The following is a 25,617-nucleotide window of genomic DNA, read 5'->3' on the forward strand; positions in this document are numbered from 1 at the left end:
ATATTGTCCTCTGTCGTATCCACAGCCATCCATTTTCCTCTGACCTTTCCATTTGTGGGTGGTAGGCAAGGCCCATGACCTCAAAAGAAGAAAAAAAACAGCTTTCATGTTCTATGAGTGGGGTGATGATTGCTGTCAACGTCTTTAACTTTGTCTCCTCCCCAGTCCCGCTTCTTGGGTCAGTGTAGGGTGAGGTAAAGGTGGTGTCTTGTTGACTCTTCCTCTCTCCCTCCATGGCTCTGGATCAATGCACAGCTGGCCCGGAGCCCCGGCCCATCATCCAGGTTCCTGCATAGCTGGCCCCGGGACAACCCACAATTCCTTCAGCCTCTCCAACTTATCCTCTGACGCTTTAAAGTTCCAAATCTTGTATTTTGATATTACTGTCAACATTGCTGAAAACATCATTATGTATTTGACCCCATAATCTCCAAGTGCTATTTTAGCTGGCCTAAAACTTCGACTCCGCTTTTGCATTATTAGAGTACTGTCTGGAAAAATACAAATTGTAACATTTTCAAATTAAAATTTCCTGTTTTCCTGATGGCATTAAGGATGACATCTATGTTTGGACTCAATTGGTTCAAGGGAGGTGTGGTCCGTTTATTTAATCTTATTCATTGTCTAGTGATGGCATGTAGGTTGGCAGTTCCTGCTACAGTAGGTGGTCACTGTATTGTCCAATGTTAGCAGTTGCGGGAGGGTAAAAAGTTCAGGGGGGGCCGTGATACAAAGCATTAGTTTTAAAGCAGCAGGTGGGGATTCAGGAGTCAACTTGCTATTATTTGTGGCATACATTGCCTCTCTGGTACACTGCCCCTTTGGATGCTCAACTACTCTACAGGCAGCAGACCAGATATATCATACTTCACTTGTCAGGAGGGGAGCTTGCTCCTTATACGATTTCTGTTGGTTCTTAGCACCCCAGCTCCTACCGTCCAGCTACCTCCATCTGGGTATGTCTCCTCGATTCTGTCAGACTCCGGATGAAAATGCAGCAGCACCAGGCCCAATCTTTTCTCTCCAGTGTGGCCACACTGGTTGTGGTAACACACTGGACCGATCAACACCTCCGTTCAGGTCTTCGCTGCTGCACTGCTTGAACCCCCGGGCCAGACCTGCAGTGCATGCTTGGCTCCTCCTGTTAATTTGTCCTCCAGACGTACAGAAGGGTCTCGGAAGTGGAACCTCTTCCTCTGGTTACAGGGCAGCTGCCCCTTAATGAAGCACCTACTCTTTTTTTTGTCTGCAGCAGCATACAGAGTGTGCCAGTCCACCAGGCCTCCCAAGAGACAGCACCCCTGAAAGCCCATAACGCGACAGAGTACATATTTCCAGGTGCTTTTTCCCCTTCTTGAAACTAAGGGCCACATGTACGGAATCCAAAATTTGTTTGTAATTGTGAATCCATGCGAATCGCAATTACCGAATCGCAATTTGGGATGTATGTAGGAAGTAGCCACCTATTTTGTGATTCGGTACACAATTGCATCGCAATTTGCATAATCGCCAATTGCGATTATCTAAATTGCGAATAGGCTGGTTACCGAATCGCAAAATGCAACCCTGACGCAGTTTGCAACTGCAAGTCGCAAATAGTGAACGGGATACAAAAACAGGGAAATACTCTTCTTGGTGCTGGGTAATGAATCCTGAACCAGGAAGTGCCTCCCATGAGTATGGGAGGAGTCTAGCTAGCACACACAGGGGAGGCTCACCAAGCAGAGAGGAGCAACTGCAGCCATAGCCAGCCAAACTAAGGACACAGACCCAGCAGGGAGGAAGCAGAAGCTAAAGTTTTCAGAAAAAGAATTGGAAGTCCTCACTGAGGAGTGCTGTGTGCATCATGATGTATTGTTTGGGAGGGCAGCAATGACTGTACCTGACTCCCAGGAAAAAAAAAAAATGTTTTGAAAGACAGTCAAAAATAAATGCCATTGGAGTCAACCACCACTCAATTGACGAAGTGTGCAAGAGGTGGTATGACCTCAGGCTAAGGACAAAAGTAAAGGTTGCTGAGTGGATGAAGGAGTCACATGGAACCAAGTGGTGGACCATCCACAGTACCACCACCCACAGCAATAGAAAGCATGGTAAAGACCACACTGGAGCTGGAGGCTGTTGTGGGAATTGGGGACCTGGACAGTTCAGCACCAGGAACCTCCAAAAGAAAGTGGCACAGATTACCTTTTCACACATCTCAGGGCATCAAGCACACAACCACAGATCAACAAAAGCATGCCCCAGTCAGAAAATGAAATGCCTACAAGTCCTGGGCACGTATAGTGCACTATGGGTAATGCAGTCCAGTAGTCAGCTTAGGAAGAAATTGATATTTTAATGAGCTATTCATCATATAACGATTGACAATGTATCCCCTCTGTCCCACAGATCTCCCTCAGCTATCTATTGATGACCCAAGCGTGTAGAGAGGGGAGATGATGTCAACATGGCAGCAACTGACTAGTGCATATTTAGTACAAAATTCTCGCATTTCCAAAATATCTTTGAAGCTGATATTTGAGTAATTATTTGTGCTGGATTCTGGTGATAGATTGGTAGTGTATCCTCGGTGCCTGTTCCTGTGACTGCTATTTTATGATATATGCTTTCATTATCTATATTGATAAAGCTTTTTACGCCCATCCGTTTTTAGTAGAGGAGAGTGTATCACATAGGCTCTGCTTTTGTGTCTCAAATGTATTTGTCTTCAGTGCACCTTGGTCCAGATTCCTTAAAACTTTGCTATGTGTAGGCTGTACTTATGGCTTTCTCCTATGATTCAGGATGATGACCGGATTACTACAAGAGTATTTCATAGCAAAATCTTTGTGTTATGGACACCCAGTGTTTTGCGTTGGCCACACAATTTCAGTAGTGCTTTGTGCTCTATCTCCTGCTTACTGCTTGGAGTAATCTGTCTGACCTTGCAATCTGAGCTATAGCACTGTTATGAGTCTTTATGAAACTTCTAGTTATGCTTCCTTTGGCTGAGATTGTAAGAGTTGATTTTGTGTCTTCTGTTTTTAATGTAGATTCCCATTCCTAGCATACTGCTGAGAATCTACTTGAAAATGGCATAATGAAAATATAAAAGGAAGCAGAGTATTTAAGTGGCATGCTGAATCTCCCAACCCTATTTTGTGGATAGCTTATCTGATATCGGTATGTTGCTGCTGTCCCCTTTGTGATCCTTCGAAAGGGTATTTCATATTTAGGTCAGTGTTCTAATGAGCAAAGAGATACTCCATATTAGTGAACCAATGCAGTTACTTTAAGGCTCCGCTTCTGTGGCACCATTTGCCATATCTCTATAGAAATGTGCAGCACGTTTTGAAGCTCCCCACTATGCTGCAGTGACTGTTCTTTCCAGTAAGCCTTCTTCTGTATGACTGTTCCTTTGTGGAGCTGAAGGGTACATTTACTGCATTAACCAAGTGCACGGGAGGCAGTGTGGGTGCCTTTTGGCCAAACATATGGTGGTTCAGAACAAAGAACTAGATGATATATTCTTCATTGTACACTGTGAGCACTTCACAGGAAGCTGTGGTGCCCTTGTAACTGTGACCTTGTTTGTTATGGATCTTTGGCACAATACACTCCCCTCTTTTGTTTCACCAGATATTTTTGTGTTCCAATGCATTCAGCTTGCTAAAGTATGAGGATATGGTCCACCCTGATCCTAAATAAAAAGAGGACTTCAGTTCTATCTACAGGAAAATACAAAAGTTCAAAAGTTGAAAACTTGAAAGAACTTGTCTCCATATCATTGGTGTAGTTTCAGTTTATAGTTCGGAATGGAAAAGCAGAACCTGCACTGCTAGGATAACAGTGGTTAAGCTGAATAACTGCACTTCGAATCCACACTGAGCAGTTGCTTCTTGGTGTACAGCAATCACATTTTGATCACCCTACCTCAGCTTTTCATTTCCTTACTTAAAGCCAGCGATGTAGATTGTGACCATAAACTATTTAACTTTACATAATATGTAATTGTGTGTGTGTATGAAGACATTCTATATATAGTTTGCCTCTAAAACATAATTCCTGTTCTCTGATCTTCTAGTTGATTATGAAGGCGTTGCCCGAAACCTTACGGTAAGTACAACCACGTTTCTCAGTTCAGCTAAAATCATTTGTTGAGATTAGAGAGATTATTCCACAAGAAAGTGGTGTCTCGCAAATAAATTGTTAATATTCATGATATTGTTTATTTTAGGAGGTGTCTCTTATTTGAACCACATTGCAACTAAGGAGTTGAAAACTAAAAAAATAAAACATATATTGATCCAATTCTAGTTGTCTAAATCATTTTTTTCAGATGCAAAATTGGTAAAAATGTAATGCCATATTCACAAGATCATAAACTGAAGGAAATATGAAGAGACATGTAAAATGTTTGAAATGCTTATGTGCATGTTGAATTCTCAAACATTTGCTTGATGACGTGTACGACATCTGGCCATACCATACCATTACAGGTGTTTGTTTGTGTGGGTATGGCTATATGTGTAGGTAGTGCAGACAGGGAGCAACTATAGGCCACACCATGTGTAATCTTCGTATAAGGCAGGAGCATTGGCTAGGGCCTTTTACTTGTTTGCACCCAGTGCAAACCACAGACCTATCAGGGTCAACAAACTGGGCCACATGAGCGTAGAGAACAGTTTCAATCCATACCCTGTGCCAACCACAGTCGAGGTAGGGCAGAGGGTAATCTTTGCCAAACTATGACATAAGTAAAAATAAAATAAGTTAAGAAGTGAGGTTTCTATGCCATAAATATAACTTCCCTGTTCATAAAATAAGAAATACTGAAATTCCATGAGAAAATATATTATCAAGCAAATTTTAAAGTTATTACCTACTTTTACCTGCTAACCCCTAGTCTTAGCAACACTAACCAGAGTTTCATGCATGATATCAACACTGATTTTATCAAAGACGTCACTGATGGCATAACAAAATAACACATATATTTCCTTTTCGTGTCTCAATCTTCCACTATAGGTTCCGCTTGTAACCCTGGATTTACACCTTAATCAGATTGTTTTTATTCACATTATCATACTTTTTGAATTATCAAACCATATAAGGCAGATACTACTGTTAGTTTTAAAAAATTGTGTTGTCTTACAGATATATTCTTAGAAATTATATATTAATTTATCTTTCCATACAGTCACATTATAATCAAACATTCATAAAAAATCATTTTTTAATATACTTTTAAAACCTCTTTATATATTTTTCAATCAGTGACAACAATATACTTAACAGAATAAAAGATCACCAAAAACCCGCTTAATGAGAAAAAAAATGAGAACAAATCTGTCAGAGTCTGTCAAAATCTGTTTATGATAATGCGATAAGAAACAATCTGAATACGGTGTAAATCCAGGATTACAAGCGGAACCTATAGTGGAAGATTGAGACATGAAAGGAAAATATATTAGTTTTGTTCTGGGCCTGATTATTTGAAAACAGGCCACAGATCTACCAGCCATTAAGAGACCTGTGTTATGCTGCCAGCCCAATGTTGTGTAAATTGATCACAAGCCGGGACAAAGGGCTTCCCGTACAGAGATCAACAAGATGGAACAGTCTACCATCTGACCTCTGCTTATCTTAAGACCTACTGTCTTTCATAACAAGATTCAAAATCTACATCTTTTAAAAATACTTAGATTTGGATCCATGCTCAGTGGCCTCAAGGAAGCAAGCATTTTATAAACACAACCAAGTAGGTTTGGCCCGACCTAGTCCCTGATTGCATGTATAGGTGCTATATTTTGCATCTGGTAAATAACATTACTACGGGGTTCATTTTTATAATGTGTGATAAATAGCACCTATAACTAGTTTCTGGGGAATAACATGCAGGTTTTGGTGTTTAACATTCCAAAATCTGCATGGTACGGTACGTACCATACGCTTTTCCCTGTTAAGTTTCAGCAGGATTGACCTGCCGAAATTTATCAAGCGTTAAGTTATTTAACACATTCAATAGTTTTCGGGTGCGTTAAATAAAACCAAACTCAAATTTCCAGCCCATGCATAAACAGGGTGGCTTGGAATTTAAAGAGCATCACGTAATCAGGATCTTAGTGGGTTTAGTTAAAAAAAAAAAAAAAAAAAAATACAAAGGACTAAGAAAGGCCTACAGGAAACAGTAAGGGAAGCACAAATACAGAACTGATTGGATCCTAGTCTGTGAAGGAATCATTAACTCATTTGGAAGTTACCTAGACTCTAGTAGAACTTCAAGGTTGTACTAATTGCATACTGTGCAATTTGCACATGACTAGGAGTTCTGTCGATCACCCAACTGTTGCATTTCTGCTTAGCGTCTGTGCCTATCCGAGGCATATGTGGTTATTAAACTGTAAAAGGCCATATCTTTACATCCATTTGGATGTGCCTTATTCCATATTCACCGTCTCAGGATATTTATGTTGAATCAATTCAGTTGGCAGTACAAACATCATATATTGGGGAAACCACAGCCATTTATTAAATGAGCCCAAGATTCTGCTTTTTACTTTGTTATTGTCAGTTGTATAGTATAACTACTACAGTGTGGGTGTGCAGTGCTCCTTGTCTGATCGGATTGGGTGCAGGCTGGAGCCTCCATGCATGGTTATACGACTGTGTGGCAGGGGTGGCTCCTCTGTAATAGTAGACCTGTTAGTCAGACAGGCAGTGAAAAATAAAATTATGATGAATCATTTTTATTATTATATTATTTATCACCATCTCTCCGAGAGCCATGGAATCCAGGGTTGTGCCGGGCCATGGTACGGAGGAGTGGTGGGCACTGTAAAGTGCGCACGTTGATGTGGCTGGCCATCTTAGGATGGCCAAACCGAAATGCACACTTGCATTTCTCCAACCCAGCTGTGTTTGACAGCTAGGTGGAGAAATAGCACAGGCTCCCTGTGCCTGAGCGAGCATCAGACCAGCCCAGTGAGGCCAATCCCGGCACTGCTCTCATGCTTTGTGTAGCATGAGAGCAGTGGCTGGATTGGGAGCCTGTTCTTTTTTGCCCCAGTGACGTTCAGGAGGAGAGTAGCACCAAGGCGGCCGGCAGCGGGAGTGGCAGGTACTTTTATTTTTTTGTGTTGTTATTTCCCTAGCACTCCCAGTCCACCCCACCACTTTAGATTGCAAGTATCCGCCACTTCTTTCTGGGTGATGGAAGGAGTATCATGTGATTTTGTAATTAATGCAAGGCTTCTTGGTTTGCCAAACCTTTTGATTCTGATTTTGATAGGACCCTCTGTGTTATGACTATTGGAACTCTGTACTTAAATATATCTTTAGCAAGATCTCATTGATGAGACATATGTTGTCATCCTTTTTAGTGCAAGACCCCAGACCAGCACTTCAAAGCTTACCTCAAGCAACACTTGCCTAAACGTTTTCACTTTGCCAAAAATGAAAGAATTGAACAGCTCACTTTTTACGCTGATGCTCAGTGGCAGATTGATCGGTAAGATGAATAAATTAACATGAGCTTTTCCCATAGTATTTCTTTTGAAACTGTTAATCATTCAACAAACACATTTTCTGCTATAAGGAAAGTTACAAATATTGGTAGACCGATGACAAATTGTTGCTGATTCATCATTTGAGAGAGAGAGTCCTTTAACAGGTATTGTGTATGTTCGTTTTGCTCATGCTGGCAGATCCTTCTTGTCGCTTCCTACAAACCCTACACTCAAATTAGGTATTTTGAATTTACCAGTTGAATATTTTGGCCTTGCACGAGCTAAAGTGTCCAAAACATGTGAAAACCCCACATTCCAGCTAAAAAACACTTTGTGTTTGGCACTTTTTCAGTATTTTGCTTTATTTTCAAGAACACGCTAGCTGCCATCCTGAGGCTGCAATCTGTAAGCGGTGACTTGTATTGGATATTTATAACTTCCAAGGCACGAGATGAAGGTACCAATCTATTTACTTGCATAGGGACAAATAGAACCTCTGCTACACAAGTGTATGCCGTATAAGTGTGCTTTTAGGGCCCTGAGCTCAAAACTGGATAACACTCCCTCAATTTTCCTTGGTTGTTTCAAAGAACGTCCCACCCCAGTTGTTGAGAGGTATGATTAAGTCCTCACTCCTGGGGGGACAACTACACCAACTATGACTGGTCACTTCGCTGTGGGGTGACAATAGCCATAGTGCTGTTAACGCGTCCCCTTCTGATTATTTTATTCACTCTGGGACTCGTTTTAGGCCAATGAATCTTTTGTCCCTGATTGAAGACACCTTAGGACGAGAAAACTGATCAACATGTCAATCAATATGTCAATAACGTCATCAATAAGATTCAAGAACCACCATGACCTTGCAGTCATGAATAACCACACCAGTTTAGTACGATTATGTGAAGTTTATTCCCTATTGATTACAATTCTACTGGAAAGTTTGTTAATCTCAAAATCAAGAAACACATTAGCATAGTCATAATATGGCAACTCAAATAAGATTTCAATAAGGCGAGAATCACAAACATTAGAACATAGCACGACGTCAACATAGGTTAACCTTAGCAGAGCATCATTAGTGCATTATTCAACAAAGTATTGAACCAGTCATTTGTCTGTTTGCGTCCGTTTAGTGAACCCCTTAACTAACCTCGAATTAGCATTGGCATGTTGGGCTTCATGCAAAACAATTTGGTAACACAAATTTGGAAAACATCTAACTATGGTCCCTGTCAAAGAAGCAGTTGGTACCTAGAAAGGAAAGGCAATCAGACAATTACAATTTTCATCATTATAGTTACCCTCCGTAATGGGTCGGCATACAGATTCTGTCTTCGTCCACAGGACATCAGTTGATTCGCCGTCAGTCAGGGAAACACAGCAAAACGGGTAAAAAGGACACTTCCCTCATAAGGAGGAAAAGTATATATCGGGCAAGGCAAGGCAAGGATGGTTTGAAGAACCAAACAGCAAAGTGTCTATGCAGAGTGACAAAGTTTCTGGGTCATAACAAGTTCGCAATGGCATCTCTCCTAATGGTTCCTCGTGTCAAAGGGTTTTATCCCTTTTCTGTTTTACAGTCCCCTAATTCTTCATTGGTCAGGGTTGGCACCACATCATCTCCATCCAATAGGTTTGCAATGATTTCATCAACATTGTCACCCCATAACAGTTCTCACGTAGTTTATTGGTTTTTATGATTGACGTCTCCAGGGGGCAGAATGTCTGGTATGATTTCATACTCTGGTGGTCCTCTCGCATCTTCAGTCAGTAGGTCCATTGTCTGTACTGGTTCAGGTGAGCTTGTACCTGATACTAGTCTACAGTGTTGCATTTAGCAAAAATGTTTCTGCTAGCAAGTCGAATTTCATGACAACGGATCTACTACGGGTACATTCATCCTTTAGCTTTGGAAAAATACGAGTACATGTCCTTCAGCAAGTCAGCACACTGCACGTTAGAAAAACACATTTAATATGAAAAAATCGGGCAGCTAGGCCTCGACTCATGCTAACTAAAGCCTAATGATTTATTAGTAAAACCTTAACATATAATTCTTAATATTAGTGTAAAATCATACATTAAACATTTAATTTTCATTATTATTAGTCAGTTTCATTAGTCATTGTATACATTGGTGGCCACTCCCCGTGGGCACATTTCAAGCGCACGTTTAGCAAAAGTACATTAATACATTTTTTATGCAGCATTATTATGCATTAGTTCATAAACATTTTATGTTAATATTTGAGTATAAGTGCTACGCTCTCTCAGTACCTCCTCTGATAACACTTGTCATCACACAAAACCTTTCCCTTCACAACCCCTTTCATTTTTCTTAGTACACGCATTTCAACTTCTTCCCCCTTGTGTGATTTTTCCCAAATTTCTTGGAACATTTTCTCCTTTTCCTCTTTTCTTTTATTCCGTTTTGCCAAATTTCTTTGAAACCTTTTACTAATTTTGCATGATAACCATAGTCAGAATAAACAAGTTAGAACAATTAATATACCCCCTAATATTTTTGCAAGCACCCCATTCCAAATACTACTAAACCAATTCCCTACTTTAGTGATTCCTTTTCCAACCTTCTCCCAAACTCCAGGTTCCTTCAACTCCTTCAAATCTGCACTATCTTTTGTTAGGTTAGTAAGCATGCCTCTAATCTTTTTACTATTATCTGGAATGAATGCACAACAATGGTGCTCATTAAGCATCTTACAGACTCCGCCACTCTTCGCTAAAAGAATGTCTAAAGCAAGCCGGTTTTGAAGAGTCATAGCCCTCTCCCCAGCAAGTTCAGTATCCATCAGGATTATAGCCCCTGTGAAGTCTGTCAGCATGTTATCCACAATAGTAGACAACTTTCGAATCTTTATGGAGTTTAAGATAACCCCCACTGAAGGAATTATGGCTCAAAATATGTCACCTACGACAGCAGCCGCTGTCTCTCTCTTTTGTCTAGTATGATGTAATTCAGACATTTTAGGAAGTTGCTTTAAGTCATCAATTTGGAAGATCTTTGGGAAAACTATTCCCAAATAACATGTCCCATACCATCCCTTTGGAAGACGGTAATAAGCATTAAGTCCACATATATAATAGATCCCAGGGATTGCTGGATCCTATCCATTTAACATGAACGTCCATTTACTCTGAAACAAAAACACATGCCTGCACTCACTCGTTCCCACAAATAAAGTGTCATGCTCAGATTTTGGCCTATATATGCAAAGCCTTCCTACGTGTGACGCATCTATAGCTAATTTGCCTTGTGTCTTTATTGCACTGTAAGCATAATCATTTGCAAGCATTCGTTTTTCTAATCCTTTTTCTAGCCTTTCCTTTAATGCTTTTCTTCTATCATCAGTGTGATCTAAGAAGCTCTTTTCTACAGGTGTCAGTAAACAGATTAGATTATTGCGGTGCACATAAGCTGTCCCAAATGTCAGTGTCGGCTCAAAGAAACCTCTAACTATTTTTATGTTATGTTCTTTAGCTAATTTGTTTAGAAACTCAATAAGGGCACAAAAGAAAACACTACATCTAATTTAGAGTAGAAGTATTGAACATGTCCCTGATCATAAAATGTGTTAATAGCAAACTACAGCTTATCCCATATGTTAATGGCAGACTATGGTAAGTAAACCCTTCTTGTACTGACGAAGGTATTTTTGTGCACACATAGCAATTTTTTGCATCCATTGTGTCAACATACTCATTCAGCAAGCGATAGAAAACATTAGTAGATAGTTCCCCTATTGAATTAGTTCCCTCATGCAAGTATTTTGTATCCTGCTCAAACCTCTCCCATGGTGTTAGTGTAGCGGTTTCAGGAGTTGAAGCATTGTTAATTGCGCTCTTATCCACCAATGGCATTCCCACAATCACACCTATAATTATTACTACGCACGCAATGCCTAAAATAACACTCAAACAACCAAGCATCCTACCCCTATCATTATCTCTAGTGTTACTCATGATCTATAAAGAATCAGAGAGCAAAATAGGAACAAACAAAAAATCAATTTTGAGGTAGACTAAAAGCTCTTTTTTTCTTGTGTAAAGTCTCTTTCTCTTTAGCAAGTATTTACAGTGTTTTACTCACTCCCAGGACCCTTTGTCAAATCAGGTTAGCAGCTTGTCATAATCGGTTTTCAGAGTCAAATCAGGTTATCAGTGTCACATCTGGTAATTTATCAGTCTCTTTTCACAGGTTTCTTTCTTTATTCAATTTTTCCAAATTTTTAACACAGTCTCTTTCTATGGTTGAATTCAGGTGCCGTAGTATTGACCTGGAATTTCTCGATCAAAACAGAATGCCAGGAATTCTTGTTGCCATTCAGCTGATGTAGCATACGCCCACTCAGGACCTGCGTATCTTCTGTTTGCAACTCTTTTTCTTTTCAGTTTGCGATCACCCTGTAACTCTCCTTCACTGAGATCTTTTTTCCTGGTTGTGTCAACTTCTTCCTCTATTGTTTCGTTAGGAATCACTCTCTCCTTTGCACCTTGTGGCTCCAGCCAGTTATCTCCTTTAAGTGTTTTCTTTCCACTCGACCTTTCAGTGTGTTGAACAGTGCCCTCCTCTTGTGCTATGGTGTTTTCTCTTGATGGACCTGCATGTGGCCCAGGAGGAGTCTGGATACTCTGACCTCCTTCCGCCTCCCCTCCTTCGCCTTCAGGGTCAGTTATGGGCCCAACTTCAAACCTGTATCCGTCTGCTTTTGGGAGAACCTCTCTTTGTGTTGGTTCCCCTGTTACCTCAGCTGAGATAGGCTCACTGTCACCCCTCTGGATCTCGTTTACTGTTTGAGCGATTAAGCCGTCCTCAGCGAGCTCTCCTTCAGTCTCAGTTCCCCTTTGATTACTCTCCGGCCCTGAGACTTCCTTTTCTGCAGCTGTTGTTTTGGACACTTCAAGTTCCTCATCAGTTGGACTCATCACCTTCTTTGTGTGACTGGCATGTATCCAATTTGGAAGACCTGCACATTTCACTGCAGCAGTAGTTGTCAGTATTACTTGATATTGCCTCTTCCAACGTGGCTCCAAACACAACTTCATCATGTGTTTCTTGACAACCACTCAGTCACTGGCTTTCAGGGTGTGACCTGGATCACTTATCGGTGGCAATGTGGTAGCTTCCACCTGGTGAGAGAAAGAGCGGACCACGTCAGCCAGACCCTTGCAGTAGTCCAACACCATATCATCTGTGATATTCACAAGAACATTTGCAGGCACTGTGGGCAATCTCATAGCTCGGCCCATAAGAATTTCATGAGGAGATAGGCCTGTTTTCTTGTCATGTGTGTTTCTCATTGACATCAGCACTAAGGGTAATGCATCTGGCCATTTCAAATTGGTAGCTGCCCACATTTTTGCCATTCTCTACTTCAAGGTACCATTCATCTGCTCCACTAGTCCTGATGCTTCAGGGCGATAGCTACAATGCAACTTCTGTTCAATGTTCAATGCAGCACACAAGAGCTTAATCACCTCATTGTCGAAGTGTCTTCCCCCTATCTGATTCTAAGGAGATCGGAAACCCGAAACGTGGTATTAACTCCCTAAGCAGCTGCTTTGCTACTGTGAGACTGTCATTCCTATGTGTAGGGTAAGCTTCAATCCAATGACTGAAAATGCAGACAATTACCAACACGAATCTCAGACCTCCACACACAGGCATCTCGATAAAATCCATCTGCATTCTGCTAAATGGACCTCCTGCTCTCCCAACGTGGCTCAAATTCACCACGGTCCCTTTTCACACATTCAAACGGAAGTCCTCATCCTCGGCAACACCCCGTCCGCCTGGGACGACTCCTGGTGGCCCACGGCCCTCGGCACCGCACCGACCCCCGCAGACCACGCCCGCAACCTCGGCTTCATCTTGGACCCTCTTCTCACCATGACCAAGCAAGTCAACGCCGTGTCCTCCGCCTGCTTCCTCACTCTCCGCATGCTCCGCAAGATCTTCCGCTGGATCCCCGCCGACACCAGAAAAACCGTGACCCACGCCCTTGTCACGAGTCGCCTGGACTACGGCAACACCCTCTACGCCGGGACCACCGCCAAACTCCAAAACCGCCTGCAACGCATCCAAAACGCCTCGGCCCGCCTCATCCTCGACGTACCCCGCAACAGCCACATCTCCGCACACCTGAGACACCTGCATTGGCTCCCAGTCAGCAAAAGGATCACCTTCCGTCTTCTCACCCACGCACACAAAGCCCTCCACAACAAGGGACCGGAATACCTCAACAGACGCCTCAGCTTCTACGTCCCCACCCGCCCCCTCCGCTCCGCTGGCCTCGCACTTGCTGCCGTCCCTCGCACCCGCCGCTCCACGGCGGGTGGGAGATCTTTCTCCTTCCTGGCGGCCAAGACCTGGAACTCCCTCCCCACCAGCCTCAGGACCACCCAGGACCACTCCGCTTTCCGGAGACTCCTAAAGACTTGGCTGTTCGAGCAGCGATAACCCCCCCTTTCCCCCCTAGCGCCTTGAGACCCGCACGGGTGAGTAGCGCGCTTTATAAATGTTAATGATTTGATTTGATTTGATTCATCTGCTGACAGATGATGCACCTGTGACAGATGACTTCTGCAGCTTGTCTGAATTTGGGATTGAACCAATCGATTTTGAATAACCTGATCATTGCGTCTCTCCCAACATGCGCTTGACCATGGTAAAACCTTGCAAATTGTGACAAAAGACTGTTTGGAAAAAACCATTTTCCCCTCCTCTGAAACCCATAAGTCATCAGATCTCTGTATGCACTGCATTCTCTGCCAGGAATGTTTCTTCTCTTTACTAGCACGTCCTTGTAATGATTTTAGCTCGTCTAGTGTGTCAACCACCCTCAATGCATACCCTGAGCATGTTTCATTTTCAGTTTCAGGTAACAATTCCCATTGGTCTTGAAACGATATTCAGTTTAATGCACAAAACCTTGCGACTTGATCTGCATATCTATTTCCCATTGTAATAAAGTCTTGTGACTTAACATGAGCATTGCATTTCACCATGGCAATTTCAAGAGGTAACTGAATCGCATGCAACAAGTCCTTAATTTTCTCGCCATTTTTCACTGGTGAACCAGAAGTGGTCATGAAACCCCTCTTTGACCACAGCTGGCCAAAATCATATACAATCCCAAATCCATATCTGCTGTCAGTATAGATAGTGACTTTTAGGTTTTCAGCTGCGTGGCATGCCCTAGTAAGAGCAATTAATTCAGCCACTTGAGCAGAGTATACTCTTTCGAGCCAGGAAGCTTCTAAAATACCAGTGATTGTACACACAGAATATATCCAGCTCTCAGTACTCCTACTGCGTCTCTCAGGCATGAACCATCAACAAAGATAATGTAATCATTCTCTTCCAATTGGGTATCTTTGATGTCAGGTCTCGGTTTGGTGCACAGATCTGTTCCCTCAAGACAATCATGCTCTACCTTCTCAGCATCATCAATGTCTGCATTCTCAATAGGAAGTAAAGTTGCCGGGTTCAATACAGTACATCTCTTCAGAGACACATTTGGTGATCCCAGCATAATTGTTTCGTACTTTGTCAATCTCGCATTTGTCATATGCTGAGTCTTTGTTCGGGTCAACAGAATTTCAACTGAATGTGGGACCATTACTGTTAACAGATGTCCCAGCACTATACCTTCACACTGAGTGAGGCTTTGACCATCTGCTGCAACTGCATGCAAAGAACCCTGTAAGGCTGCTGCGACTGGTTCCAAAGTAGCTGAAAAATATGCTACTGGGCGGTTTGCACCTCCATGGACCTGTGTCAGGACAGACAAAGAACAAGCATCATGTTCATGACAAAACAGTGCAAAAGGCTTTGTGTAATCAGGCATACCTAAAGCTGGTGCCCTGCATATGCTTTCCCTCAATTCCATGAATGCCTTCATCTCTTTCTTGGACATGGTTATGGCACCTGGGCCATCCTGAACTTCTTTAACAGTCAATCTCACCAAAGGTTTAGAGATAACCGAGAAGTTGGGAATCCACTGGCGACAGTAGCCCACCATTCCCAAAAACATCCTGACATCTCTCTTTGTTGTTGGGGGATTCATCTGCAATATGGCTGTCACCCTTTCTTTGGATATTTTTCTCGACCCTTTCTCAATCAGGTGACCTAAGTACTTCACCTCTCTTTGACAGTATTGCAGCTTCTTTGGGGACACTTTATGTCCATTCTTTCCCAAATGGTTCAGTAAGGCAATTGTGTCATACCTGCAGTCATCTTTTGTCCTGGACGCAATTAACAAATCATCAATATACTGCACTAGAGTCGAACTGAAAGGCAGTTCTAATGACTCCAAATCCATCTTCAGTATCTGATTAAAGATGGAAGGTGATTCAGAAAACCCTTGAGGAATTCTACACCAACTGTAAACCTTGTCCAGGAATTTGAAACTGAAAAGAAATTGTCTATCCTCATGAAGAGGTACCGAAAAGAATGCTTGAGACAGGTCCACAACTGTGAACCATTCTGCATCGCATGGAACCTGAAACATGATCACGGCTGGATTTGGCACTATGGGGCAACACTTTACCACAATCTCATTTATTTTCCTCAAGTCTTGAAAAATTTGAACTTTCCCACAAGGCTTTTTCAGACTCATTATTGGTGAATTGCACGGGCTGCTCATCACTTCTTTTAGAACACCTTGCTTTATAAAGTCTGCAATTATCTGCGTCACCTGTATAAGGATATATTGTGCCATGTGGTACTGCGGTACCTGGGGAAACACTGCATTTGGCTTCACCTCTACTTTGACCGGTTCTACTCCTTTTATTAGTCCCACTTCTTTTCCTGTCAGGTCCCACACCTTTTCTGTCAACTGTTCCCTGTAATTCGACTGGTAAATCCATCACTGTGAACATCGGGAATAGGGTTATCAAATGGTATTCTTCATTTGCGGTCTCCGTCTCTGTCTTTGAGAACTGACCATCATCCCCTTCATCATCACTGTTTGTCTGCACCTCAATCCCTTCATTGGAACAGGTAATTGAACACCTTGTTTTACACAGCAAGTCTCTTCCCAGTAGGGATACGGGACTCGAGTCACAGACTACAAATCTATGTAATCCCTGGAAGGTACCAATCTCGACTTGGACTGGATCTGTAATCGGATTTGTCAGGAACTGATTTGCTACTCCTACCACCCTTATGGTACGCCCCGAAAGTGGCAATTTCGGAACCTCTGCACTTCTGACTGTAGAGCGTGTAGCTCCTGTATCAACTAGAAATGAAACCTTATGACTCATCAACTTCCCTTCTACATAAGGTCCCCTCTGATCTACTTCTAGGGACGCTGCAAGCCTGCACTCCTCACTATCTGAACAATCATCCGACCATTCATCGTTTATTTCATCCTCACCACACAGTGGGAACTGCTGTACTGTGTTATTTTAACTCACTGTTTGACCTGTTGAGGAAGCATCACCTGTTGTTGTCCCATTGGAGCTAATGGTATTTGCATTTGCTGTCTAGGTACCATGGGAATCTGTTGTTGTACCTGCTGCATTTGTGCTGGTTGAACACGTGGCATTTGCATTTGTTGCATGGGTTGGAGACCCTGCATCTGCACCATGTTATTTTGGAAATTCGGATTTTAGCCCCTCATTTGTGGACCCCTCACATTTTGAAATGTACCGGTATCATTGCTTTGTTGAACAACACCATCCTGCACCATCATTGGGCATTCCCGCTTCCAGTGCCCCACACCCCCGCACGCGTGACATGGTGACACCTTTGTCATCCCCTGCACATCATTTTGAACCACAACGGTATTGATATCTGGACCACGGTTCACAAAACCTCCTCGACCTCTTGGTTGCGCCTGAAACACTCCAATTCCCTGAGGTTGCTGCTGTAACATCTGCTGTATCCCATTTCCCAGCATCCCTGCTTGCGCTGCCTTAATTTGCATCACCATCACTTTCCCCTTCAACTTTCTCTGCTTCAATTCAATCTCGTCACTACAGTATTTCGTATACTGCAACACCTCATCAATCGGCTTCACTTGCCAACAGATCAAATGATTCTTAATCATCTGACTAATCTCCTGTCTCAGCCCTTCAATAAACTTGAACACAAGGTGATTCAAATCTTTCCGCTATATGACCTCTGTGCCACTGTAATGTTTGAGTACCTTCAACAAACTCTCATAATAAGCATGTATCGACTCTTTGCCCTCCTGTGACGTTCGATCAATTTTCTGCCAATCAGTCACTTTCGGCGACAACTTCTGCTTCAAAAACTCAATCACTTTATGATAATACCTCATCACCTCAGAAGACGGTGCTCCGGTAACCTTGTCCCTTGCCGGTTCCTCTGTCGGCCAATCCACACCCCTCTTGCACTCAAGCCATAAGTCAGCTGGAACTATTATCTCAAACAGGGTATTCAAGCCTTCCCAGAGACACTTCGCAGGCTTCACAAACCTGTCCGTCTGCTGGTACCATTCTTTTGGCTTCTCCCTCAACCTAGGATAATCATTTGTAAATGACAGGATGTCACCCCTAGACCAAGGTACATGGACTAGAACCCCTCCAGCTGTCTCTCTCATCGGTAACATTTTTATTGTCCCAGTGTCAGGTGCAGCTTTCGTCTGCTTTGGTTCCGGGCCATCACCTTTCTCTTTATCTCTCTTCTTTGCCCATCTGCCTTCCCATTTCTCTAATGCTCCCCAGATTTGAGCACTCTGCAGTATCTCTTTGAGGTGTGCCTTCATCCCGGTAGTACTCATGTGATCAAAATCTTTAGGTTCAAAGTCTAGCCTATAGCTCCTTTTCAAATGCTTAGTACTCTCTATGTCTATGCCGTATTTGTCTGCTAGGTTTGCCAACCTCTGATGCACCTTGCTCACTTCCTTGGTTATTTTGCGGCACAGATACCTCAATTCTGCTTCTGTGTATGATTCTAATCTGTTCACACCCATTGTCCCTTCCACTAGTTCCGTGGCTTCTACACCCAGCCTCACAAAATTCAGATATTCTTCCCTTTCTGACTTCTCTGCAGTCACTGTAGTAGTCTGCCGAGTGTTGAGCTTATCCAACCACTCGTTCAATTGTTGCGCTGTTAAGCCTTGCAACGAAACATTTCCAGACTGCATCATTGGTTTCTGTGTCGTATTTGTACTCATTATCTGTGGGGTTAGTGTTCCCAACCCTGCTTGCCTCATCGTCTCTAAAGGAACCCCAATCGGACTAAAGTCCAACAAGAATCTGGACCTTTCAGCTGTTTGTCCTCCCTGTGTCATTCCCTGTAAGTTTCCGGTAGACCCTCCTCTTATTACCTCTTGGGTCATTACTCCCTGATCACACATGCCAGGCTTACCTTGCGCATACAGCGGTACTGGTGGACCAACAGTAATTGGCAGTGATATAGCAGCTGGTGACTGTCCAATTCCCAAACCCTGTGGAGCATTAACTCCCATAGCTTGATTCATCATGGGTGCTGTAGCTACTGACTGCGGTCCCGCAACTGAAGTGTAATTCGGAACCACCTGTTGCTGGGATAGCAATTGCGGAGTTGGCTCAATCTGCACTAACTTTGATCTCGTGTGTACTGGATCAGGCGGCACCCTCAGACTCGTAGTTGTTTCTAATATGGGAACATCAGGATAGAGCCTCTGAATCTGTGGTGGCTGCAACTGTATCTGTGTGTCTGGCGCAGTGGGTACACTGACACCATTCTGTATCAAAACTGTATCACTTATCTGTACTGTACTCGTAATGCTCTTATTTTGTGGCAGGTCTTCAGAACCCACACTAGTGCTCGGTACATTATCATTTATGGAATATGGTGGTGGGCGATCATCTAACAATTGATTAAGAAACTCTTCATCATCTGAGTCATCTTCATCTACCCAAGACTTCTGAGTCTCTTTTGGCACACTGGAGCCCTTGTCTGTCTTACAAGTAGCTTTCTTTCCCTGTGTCTTATCTTCTTGGGTTATTGCTGGAAACATCTTAATTCCGTCAACTGTTCCCCTTCGCCACATCTTGGTCTCATTATCCCATCTAGCCTCAGCTAAAGTCTTTTCTGCTTTTTTCATTCTCCTTTCAAATTTCTGCTGCCTCTGTCGTATGGCCATCAAATCCCTGGTTGATAATGCCTCATACTGAGCTGGTCTCAGGGGCGGTTTTTGCACACTTAACATCATTCGTAAATTTTCCAAAATTCTCACATTAAACGTTCCGTATTCTGGAAACGCTAAACATCCCTCCTTCTCTGTCAGTTTGCACCACTGCTTTAACCAAAGACATGGCGCGACTCCCTTCTCCTCCATTACGATATAAGCTGGAGTACCCTCAGGCGGTGTAGGCTCCCCCACACTCGCTGTAATGTATGTATCTCCCCTCAAAGCACTCTTTAGAGCCTTGAAAAACTTCATTTTTGCGTCTTTTATTTTGTTTTAAATCTAATCAGGAAGTGACTTTAATTCCCAGAACACACTTTGCCTACCTTCTCAACCGATTGCCTCTCACAGACGGCTGGCAATCCGTGCGCGACCCCTCTTCAGCAACTGACCTATCTCAGCACGGCTCAAATGATGTCACACTCACACACACTCTGCAGCTGACCAAGTCTTGCGGCTTGTCCTCCTCACACAAAACGAATGCAAAATATTGCGAGCACCTTTAACAAAAACCCAAATTTGCCGGTTTACTACAGGAAGGGTAACACAATCGCTTCAGAACTTTACAGAGATTTCAATTGAAGCCTCGGCCGCTACTCTCTCCTTCTCAGCTCCCGCACTTGCAAGCAGAATTCGACCCACAAATCCAACTCTCGACTTGTCAATGGTTTGTCCTAGTGCACTTTAGAACTTGCCAAATCTCCATCGAAGGTTTCAATCACACAATTCGACTCAAACTCGACTTGTCAACCACGCCCGATTGACCTATTAAACCGCACAAATTACAACATAAACCAAGTGTCTCATACACTTCTCAATATACTCCGGAGTCTTAGACCACGCCGGGTCCGTGCATCACCAACAACCACGTGGATAATTTTTTAGCACAAAGCGCCACACTCACGTGAAGTTCGTCGACTTCCCTACTCTCATACCGCAGAGTACGCCCACTCCTACTAAAACAACATTACCTGGCCTAAAACCATACAAATTTCACAAAACACCTGCAATATGCATAAGCTGAGCAAGCACAAATGCTACACCATGCATACTAAAACGCCGAGAACATACCCAACTCACTTAGGCAAGCTCCGAGATTCCGGGGGAGTCATGGGGAATTTAGAGACACATCATACCTCCAATTTGCATTATTTTGAAAAACACTTTTAAACAACGGTCCCTTGTCCTAGGGCCCCAAAGGGCCAGAACCGTCGCTCTGCTACCAAAACTGTTAACACGTCCCTTTCTGATTATTTTATTCACTCTGGGACTCGTTTTAGGCCAACAAATCTTTTGACCCTGATTGAAGACACCTTAGGACGAGATAACTGATCAACATGTCAATCAATATGTCATTAACGTCATCAATAAGATTCAAGAACCACCATGACCTTGCAGTCATGAATAACCACACCAGTTTAGTACGATTATGTGAAGGTTATTCCCTATTGATTACAATTCTACTAGCAAGTTTGTTAATCTCAAAATCAAGAAACACATTAGCATAGTAATAATATGGCAACTCGAATAAGATTTCAATAAGGCGAGAATCACAAACATTAGAACATAGCACAACGTCAACATAGGTTAACCTTAGCAGAGCATCATTAGTGCATTATTCAACAAAATATTTAACCAGTCATTTGTCTGTTTGCGTCCGTTTAGTGAACCCCTTAACTAACCTCGAATTAGCATTGGCATGTTGGGCTTCATGCAAAACAATTTGGTAACACGAATTTGGAAAACATCTAACTATGGTCCCTGTCAAAGAAGCAGTTGGTACCTAGAAAGGAAAGGCAATCAGACAATTACAATTTTCATCATTATAGTTACCCTCCGTAATGGGTTGGCATACAGATTCTGTCTTCGTCCTCAGGACATCAGTTGATTCGCCGTCAGTCAGGGAAACACAGCAAAACGGGTAAAAAGGACACTTCCCTCATAAGGAGGAAAAGTATAAATCAGGCAAGGCAAGGATAGTTTGAAGAACCAAACAGCAAAGTCTCTATGCAGAGTGACAAAGTGTCTGGGTCATAACAAGTTTGCAATGGCATCTTTCCTAATGGTTCCTCGTGTCAAAGGGTTTTATCCCTTTTCTGTTGTACAGTCCCCTAATTCTTCATTGGTCAGGGTTGGCACCCCATTATCTCCATCCAATAGGTTTGCAATGATTTCATCAAAATTGTCACCCCATAACAGTTCTCACGTAGTTTATTGGTTCTTATAATTGACGTCTCCAGGGGGCAGAATGTCCGGTATGATTTCATAATCTCGTGGTCCTCTCGCATCTTCAGTCAGTAGGTCCATTGTCTGTACCGGTTCAGGCGCCCTTGTACCTGATACTAGTCTACAGAGTTGCATTTAGCAAAAATGTTTCTCCTAGCAAGTCGAATTTAATGAGAACGGACTACTACGGTTACATTCATCCTTTAGCTTTGGAAAAATACGAGTACATGTCCTTCAGCAAGTCAGCACATTGCACGTTAGAAAAACACATTTAATATGAAAAAAACGGGCAGCTAGGCCTCGACTCATGCTAACTAAAGCCTAATGATTTATTAGTAAAACCTTAACATATAATTTTTAATATTAGTGTAAAATCATACATTAAACATTTCATTTTCATTATTATTAGTCAGTTTCATTAGTCATTGTATACATTAGTGGCCACTCCCCGTGGGCACATTTCAAGCGCACGTTTAGCAAAAGTACATTAATACATTTTCTATGCGGCATTATTATGCATTAGTTCATAAACATTTTATGTTAATATTTGAGTATAAGTGCTACGCTCTCTCAGAGCCATAGAGAATCCACACCCTGAATATGTGCACACACACACATGTAAACACATGCATGCTTTGCATTCAGCTTTTCTCGGTAGCTGTTTCCCGAGGTGCACTTTCCATAATGGGAACATACAGTAATGCAGAATAAATCTGCTAGTCCGTGTTGAACGTTGGGGTTAAGTAGTGTGATCTCCTCTGTCGCTACAAAAATATGAAAACTCAGAACTGCAAAAAAGTGAGTTGTGAGAATTGAGCTTTGTACCAATTTCTGTTGAGTGGCTCTGCATGATCCGACATTTTTCCTGACATCCACCTTTTCTCCAAAAACTGTGGAAATCTTTCAGCTTCCCAACTAGTGTAATAGCAAAGTTGCCATGGCCCTTGTCCAAGCAAGGAAAATACCCTCCTGCCATAGTTTAGTAGCGAAATGCAGCCATACTTTGGGCTCATGGGGGCCCTCAGACCGCTGGTCTCTTGTACCAGTTGCACTTTTGACAGCTAATCTCTTGCTCTCAACATGCCACACTCAGTTCTGTTTTTTCAGTGGTTATCATCTGATGTTGAAGACCTTGAGTCTACCTCCCTGGATGTGTGATTTTCCGTGATATGGAGGTATTTATTTGTTTGGTTAAAACCAAATGTTTGAAGTTTTGGTAAACTGCCATTGCCCCATTGAGAAAAACCTGGATAACCAAGTGCCTTATTTGTAATAAATAAATGACTTAATAAGTAAACAAATAAAAGGTGTTGCAACAAATGCTGGGGTTGCAAAATGGCAAGGCTGCCTGGTCTTAACTGTTTATTACACCTTTTTCTTCTGCACCCTACTCTTCCTACCTCTCTTTCTCTCTCACTCTAGATGGGTTCTGGGCTGCCCACTTGGTCACGGTATTCCTAGCTTTCTGTTCCTCCTTCGTTCTCGCCTTTCTGCTTTTCTAGCCGGGTCAAAGCCTTATAATATTGTTGTTGTCTTGTTTTGGTCTCTCCCTGCGCCTACTACCAGTCAGACATGGCTGCGTCTTTAATTTGATCATTTTGTTTGAAAAACAGGTTGATGGGCAGCAACAAGTATTGCTCAGGGGGATTTCATGGATCAGACAATCGTTTCAAAAATATGCAGGTATGTTAAAATTGACATTGTTCCTTTTTACAGTGCGGTCTATAATTTTTACTCCTTTAATATTACTGCATGAAAATTGTAAAACACTGCGCATACGGTTGGAAATAATTTCATCTTTCTGCCAGACCTGAATTGGAATGTTTAGGGCCTCTTTCTATGACTAATATAATTACCAACAAATTGGTGGGGGTAAATCTGCCACGTGATAATAAACTAGAATTTGGCAGCTCGCTGCTAATAGCTTCCCGGGTATGTCTCTGACAGAGAACCGAGGGGCTTCATTTAGTTGTTCAATAAGACAAAAAAAGGGACCGTTTGTAGAGGTGCTGAGCACAAAGAAGATTAGAACGTGTCTTACGTAAAGATTATTTTTCCACTCGAATAGAGAAGAGCTTCAAACTGTTTGTCTTTGGTTAGTGAAAGACTGAAAAGCTGAACTAGCTTAATTTGTATAAAAAAGCAGGAGCCCAAAGGTTTTCTAAGCCTGCCGCGGCCTAGTGCCAAATACCAAAGCTGTGTAGTCTTGAATCCACCTCGTGCCTCTATTGTTTACACCACCAGACACTCCTGTCTATTTTACTTGTTGGTTCTTTTCCATCCTTGCTTCCCTTTTTTGTCACCGTTTTTCCAGATATGTCTTTTCCTGCACATTCCTACCTTAATGCCTTTTTTTTGTTGCTGTCGTTCTGGGTGATGAAAAAAGTCCCGGTGATGAAAAGGAAGTCCCGGTTTTCAAAAACGAGTGCCAGTGCCCACCACCTGCAATCACCTGCACACATTAAGCACTGAGTTGTGAGAATATTGCTGTAGCATTTTCTCATTTTGCTGGTTTAGAAAGTTTTTATTTGTTTCAATTACAGTGATCTAATAAATATTAAATAAGCTGTGGGAGGTGGTGGTGTGCATCAGCGACACTCCTCATTCACATCTCTTAACTCCACGAGACCATTCAGCAGCATATAGAGAAACACTGCCCTGCTTCCAGTTGACTTGTAATTGAATCTTTTTCACAGCATTAAACTTAGTATCAGCAGTATCTCACTCTACAATAAGTGTGACCCCAGCACTTTTATTAAGGACTTCAATAGAAGTGTAATATCCTCTCTGTTCTGTACTTTTATGTATGAGTGTGGTATTTATAAAGTGCAAACTTGGCTGAAAGGCTGCAGAGCGCTGTACAGGTTCTCATACAAAGAAAAAGCCAACGTGTAATAGCAGGAGTAGCTGGTTGGTGGACTGTTACCTCATCACAATGGACAGTTCTTTAAAAAGGTGAAATTATATCTATGTCTCAAATTGCAGGCAAAGTGTTTGATATCCTAGGTGCATAGGTGAAAGAAGTCTTGTTGCTGTGTATTTTCTTTTTTGCACTTCAGTCTGATAGTGTCCAGGCCGCATGTGTGCCTAGAGCCAGTGTAGATGGTGACTTTGTTAGCTAGGTATCAGAGGTACTGGTCATGATGCCATGTAGCTAATGCAGCTGGTTTTGAAGTTGGTGCCAGAAGAGTTATATCATGGTGGTGGTGATGCAATTATATATTTTTGAGCCTTCAATGAGGCATGCTGCAGCATGTCCTTAATCATAGCACATGTGGAATCTGGGAGGCCATGGACCAGGGCATTGCTGACATTAAGTTAGAAGAGTAGCAGGGCATGAATGCAAGCCCCGTAGCCAGTTTCTGAAAGGAAATCTCTTTATTTATTAAAACTTGGTACCTGTCTGTCCTGGTTTTTATTGGTGATGTGTTCCTCGAAGGTGAGTTTGGTGTTGGCCGGGCTGATCTGAGAGGCATGTCATTGGGTGAAAGTTGAGGTACGAATCCATCCAGGTTTGTTATTGAGCAACATTTAGACTAGGTGTTGCTACTTGTTCTTTGTGAACAGCAGGAATTCTGTTTTGAGGAAGTTAAGCTTCAGGTACGTGCTGAACATCCAGGCCTAAGTTAGGAGCAGGCAGTGTCTTAAGAGTTTGATGTGTGAAACAGAGGGGACTTTCAAAAGTAGTTGTTTCATCAGCATATTGGTGAATGTTTAAGTCTCTATCTGTGAGT

The 25,617-nt window shown here is 42.5% G+C and overlaps 1 protein-coding gene across 1 annotated transcript in view; it reads left to right on the plus strand.

The window, feature by feature from the left end:
- Positions 1 to 25,617, plus strand: part of ENPP1 (ectonucleotide pyrophosphatase/phosphodiesterase 1) — a 486,681-nt gene that overhangs the window by 281,101 nt on the left and 179,963 nt on the right. Inside the window, exons 14-16 of the mRNA XM_069235163.1 lie at positions 4,067 to 4,098; positions 7,365 to 7,492; positions 23,497 to 23,566. Of these exons, the coding sequence (XP_069091264.1) occupies positions 4,067 to 4,098; positions 7,365 to 7,492; positions 23,497 to 23,566 (230 nt within the window). The remainder of the gene's footprint in view (positions 1 to 4,066; positions 4,099 to 7,364; positions 7,493 to 23,496; positions 23,567 to 25,617) is intronic.

Source organism: Pleurodeles waltl, chromosome 5 (genome assembly GCF_031143425.1).
Source record: "Pleurodeles waltl isolate 20211129_DDA chromosome 5, aPleWal1.hap1.20221129, whole genome shotgun sequence".
NCBI classification, from domain to species: domain Eukaryota; kingdom Metazoa; phylum Chordata; class Amphibia; order Caudata; family Salamandridae; genus Pleurodeles; species Pleurodeles waltl.